We start from the raw sequence: 4,165 nt of genomic DNA, 5'->3' as shown, positions 1-4,165 counted from the left end.
TTCTTGTTCTGTTAGAAGATATTTCCCTGTCATTTGCTCCCCTCTGGACTGCAAAGTGTTTTCCCAGGTGGGTCCAGTGGGGATGGCTGGTTGAACCCAGAGGCTCCATTTTTTAAAAGTAGCCCGAGCCCCTCGTTCTCTGCAGGCAGGCCCTTGAAGCCGTGGCAGGAGCATGCAGGGTCTGCAACTGGTAGGATGGAATAGAAGACTTTGATCTAAGCAGCTGCAGACCTGGGGCAAATCACAGACTGATGTCCCTGAACCTAAAGAGGACATGGAGAGGTCCTTTAAAGGAAAGAGGGACTCCTCAGTCTAAAGCAGTGCTGTTGAAACTGTGGGCCATGAATGCAGGTGAATGCAAGATGACACAGGTACACAAACTGGGGGCTTAGGAAACGTGATGGTGTTCTGACAGGCCAATAGCATGTCTGATGCACCCGATAAAATCAAGAACCCATAGTTTGTATATCATAGCTTTCTGTTCCATTGTTCTGACAATTCCTTTTATCTGATGTCCATGAGCACGGATCGATTCACAATAGACAGGAAGCAAGAACACAGGCCCTCCACCAGCCAGTCTGTCATGTGGGCAGGTCAAGTCACTGACTGGTGAAGCCTGAGTCCCAGGGGTTATTATTTATAATAATTAAAGTAAGGTGACTTCTATAGTATTTTCTGTAGCACTTTCTGGCCTTAAAAGTCCACTTTTCTCCTCTGTGCCCAGAACCAGTGTTGGTTGAAGGCAGAACGGGAATGATGCTTCCATGATACGGATGAGGGGGGAGAACGCATGACTGTGCAGGATCACACAGCCAGGAAGTGAGGAAGCCTGGCTGACAACGGGGCCTCCACCTCCAGCCCTTCAGGGGCTCTTCCTGCTCCCGACAGAGCTGTCCCCAGGAAAGAGCTACTTCCCTCCCCTCCAAAATCCTTAGGGCGAACAGACCCTGGCCCTGCCTGCCAAGGCCTCAGTAAGAGGCCACAACCTTCCTATACCACCCGGGGGACAAGTGAAACAGAGCAATGCCCTGGGTATAACGCCTGCAACATCAGACGGACGCAAAGCGGGTGTTTCTGGCTGCCTTTTCTTCACATCGTAGCCAAGAACACATGTCCTGCACTGCTGCCAGCACACTGCATGCACTTAATAAATTACACGGCCTTTTCTGCACTGCCAAATCTGGCCTCGACAATTTAATCGACATCACAATGAAGCAGTTGTGAAAAGAACCCAATTTCATACAGCGCTTGAGGTGAGCGGCAACTTGTTCTGTGACAGGCACCCCAATACAATCTTTGTTATATAGCAAAGACCTTCCAGGACACCAAAGGGGAACCTCAAAGCAGGACCACACTCCGGACTCAAGCGCTAGCTTTCCTCTTTGGATTTTGGACAAGAATGTAATTATTGTGGTTAATAATTTTAAGTTTATCTTTGGGATTTACCCCCCGCCCCTTCATTATAAAGAAAAATTTGTTTAAAAGGATCCCTGATGTGGAAATAATCTCCTGATGTCTCTTTCTTTGCTGGGTCTACTCTGCTATCTGATGAAGGGACACTGAGTCATGGACCCCAAATCTATAGGACATTGAAAATAAGAAGTCTGGAAATAAAAAGAACAAAAAGGAAACTTTTTCCTCCTCACACGCACACTGACTATGAGGATGAAGTCAGGAAAAGCAAGAAGAAGCATTTGATAGAAGAAAACAAAACAATACAAAAGTTATATCCTTCTGGGTGACAAAAAGAATAAATGTCATATAATATCAGCCTAAGATTAGACGTGGGAGAGAGGTAAGCAGGATTTGGGTCCAGTTCACAATGGGTCAGTCACAGCAATGGGTAAGAAGGGCAGCGTAAGCCCTGCACAGCAACCAAATCTTGTCCACAGGATTCTGCCCCAGACAGGAAACAGGCAGTAGGGCCCCATTCAGAGATGGCAGCCAACACATATTCAAAGCAGCAATCTGCCAATATCTTTGCGTGGAGCACCACTACCTCTTTCCTGTTGAGGTCAAAACTTCGCACACAAGAGATGTGGTTGTTAAATAGCACATGTACTGCCTTTGTTTCCCTTAGTCCTGGCTAAATCGAATCATCTGAAGCCCTGAACGTAAAGGGGCTGTGTATGCTCAGACCCCCAGCTCAGCAGCAGCCCTAGAGGATGCGTGAAGGAGCCAGGTGGCTACAAATCAGGATGGCTGCACATGACTCCAGGGAACTATGCTCACACAGTTCACTGCGTGAGATCAGCCCCGGCCCCAGGATCACAGAAGGTTCAAAGCTGCCTAGGAACACACAACTCACTGGCAGATGAGGAAAACAAGGCCCAAAGTGGAGAAAGCACTTGCTTGATATATGGCTTGTTACTATGTGGCCGACACATCATTGTCATCTTTGGTACACATTTGGGGTACCCATTCTAGTGGACTCTATCGGTTGGATTCTAGTGGAAATGCCTGTTTTCACTGGTAAATATTGTCTGGAAGCACTTTCATTGGTTCTTACAGCACTCATGTGAATTGAGTTCTTATATCTTATCAGAATCAACCCCAGACATCTTCCCACCAGCTCCCTTGCTCATGCACTTGCTCTCTCTCCTCTCTCTTCTCCTCTCCTCTCCTCTCCTCTCTTCTCCTCTCCTCTCCTCTCCTCTTCCCTCCCCTCCCCTCCCCTCCCCTCTCCTCCCCTCCTCTTCTCTTCTCTCTCTCTGACTTTGGCAGCTAACTGGACTGCAGGGAACTCTCCTCTACTCCTTCTCCCCTTGCTATCACCAACCCCTTTATTTGTTTAGCACTGGCTTCATCCTCCCTCCAGCTGCTCAGCCCCCTCATTCATCCTAGACTGCAGGAAAGTGGACAGGAAGATTGTCAGCCCTTTGCAGCTTGGTAACTGCCATCTTACCATGTCCGGGGGGCAGAGGCAGCCAGAGACGCAGCCAGTGCTCATGCATTCCAGGTCGTAGTTTTGGCAGGTTTTGGCACACTCAAGGCCTTCAGCCCGTGGGTTGTCAGCAGGACACACCAGTTTGACCATGGGTGGCCGGCAGGTCAGGCTCCTTTTGCCTAAGGGGGTATGAAAATCAAAGAGGTGACTGAAGCAATGAATGGGTCTATCTGTAGCATTGTCCAGTGGTCTCCTACAGATGGTCACTCTATCCAGGAAACTCCAAGCTGCCCACACCCTGGGAGTCTGTGCTACTGGAGCTTTGGTTGAGTCCAGCCCTATGTCAGTTTCCCTGAGGAGGATGAGGATAGCAGCCTGATATACTTGTCTGAGCTCCTGGCCTTTGCCCCACACTGAAGGTTGCCTCCCTCCACCAGCTTTCCCTGAGGCCTCAACTCCTCATCCTCCTTGATTCTGCATGTAGGTTGCATTGAGCCAGAATACAATGCGGATATTGTCAGACCTAGGCCAAAAAGGATCCCCAGGGGGACCTAACAAGACTAATCCTAAAACAGTTACAACTAATGGAGAAAGAAAAAGTTATTCAGCCACAAAGACTCCAAAGCAATCTTTGCTCAAATTTCATCCTCTCTGAGAGGCTATAGTGGCCCTCTGTTTAAATAACAGTGTCTCCTACCTAACATCCCTTTCCCCCATCTCTTTGTTTTCCTCTAAGACCATATCATCATCTGAGATTTATGGACAGAATATTGAACAACCCAGGAAGCACCAAAAGAAGATGAAAGGCGCACACAGAATCACTGCACCAAAGAGAATTGTCTGACACAGAAGAATTTCAAGAAACAACATATAATATGGCAATGGTAATGAAGGAGGAAGTTCACACTGCTCTGAAGGACTTGGAAAAAAACAAGGCCCCAGTATTTGATGGAATACCAATTGGTGTATTTCAACAATGCTGTGCTAGATGTGTTCACCAGGTTATCCCAAGAAGTGTGGAGGACAACCAACTGGCCAACTGACTGTAAGAGATCCATGCTTATTCCCATTCTAAAAAAAAAAAGGAAATCTGACAGGGTTATCAAAGAAGATCAGTAATGCAAGCAAAATCCTGCTGAAGATTATAAAAAAACTAATGGAACTGTACATTAACAGAGAACTTTCAGAAATACAAGCTGAGTTTAGAAGAGGCCTTAGCACTAGGTACATCATAGCCAATATCAGATGGATCTTAGCTGAAAGCAGGGAGTACCAGAA

At 47.3% G+C, this 4,165-nt stretch overlaps 1 protein-coding gene across 1 annotated transcript in view; it reads right to left on the bottom strand.

The window, feature by feature from the left end:
* Positions 1-4,165, bottom strand: part of VWF (von Willebrand factor) — a 227,928-nt gene that overhangs the window by 114,160 nt on the left and 109,603 nt on the right. Inside the window, exon 17 of the mRNA XM_006891361.1 lies at positions 2,906-3,066. Coding sequence (XP_006891423.1) covers positions 2,906-3,066 — 161 coding nt within the window. The remainder of the gene's footprint in view (positions 1-2,905; positions 3,067-4,165) is intronic.

This window comes from Elephantulus edwardii, unplaced genomic scaffold, assembly GCF_000299155.1.
Source record: "Elephantulus edwardii isolate Elephantulus edwardi_28Jun2011 unplaced genomic scaffold, EleEdw1.0 scaffold00096, whole genome shotgun sequence".
In the NCBI taxonomy this organism is placed as follows: domain Eukaryota; kingdom Metazoa; phylum Chordata; class Mammalia; order Macroscelidea; family Macroscelididae; genus Elephantulus; species Elephantulus edwardii.
This window is presented reverse-complemented; position numbering and strand designations above follow the sequence as displayed.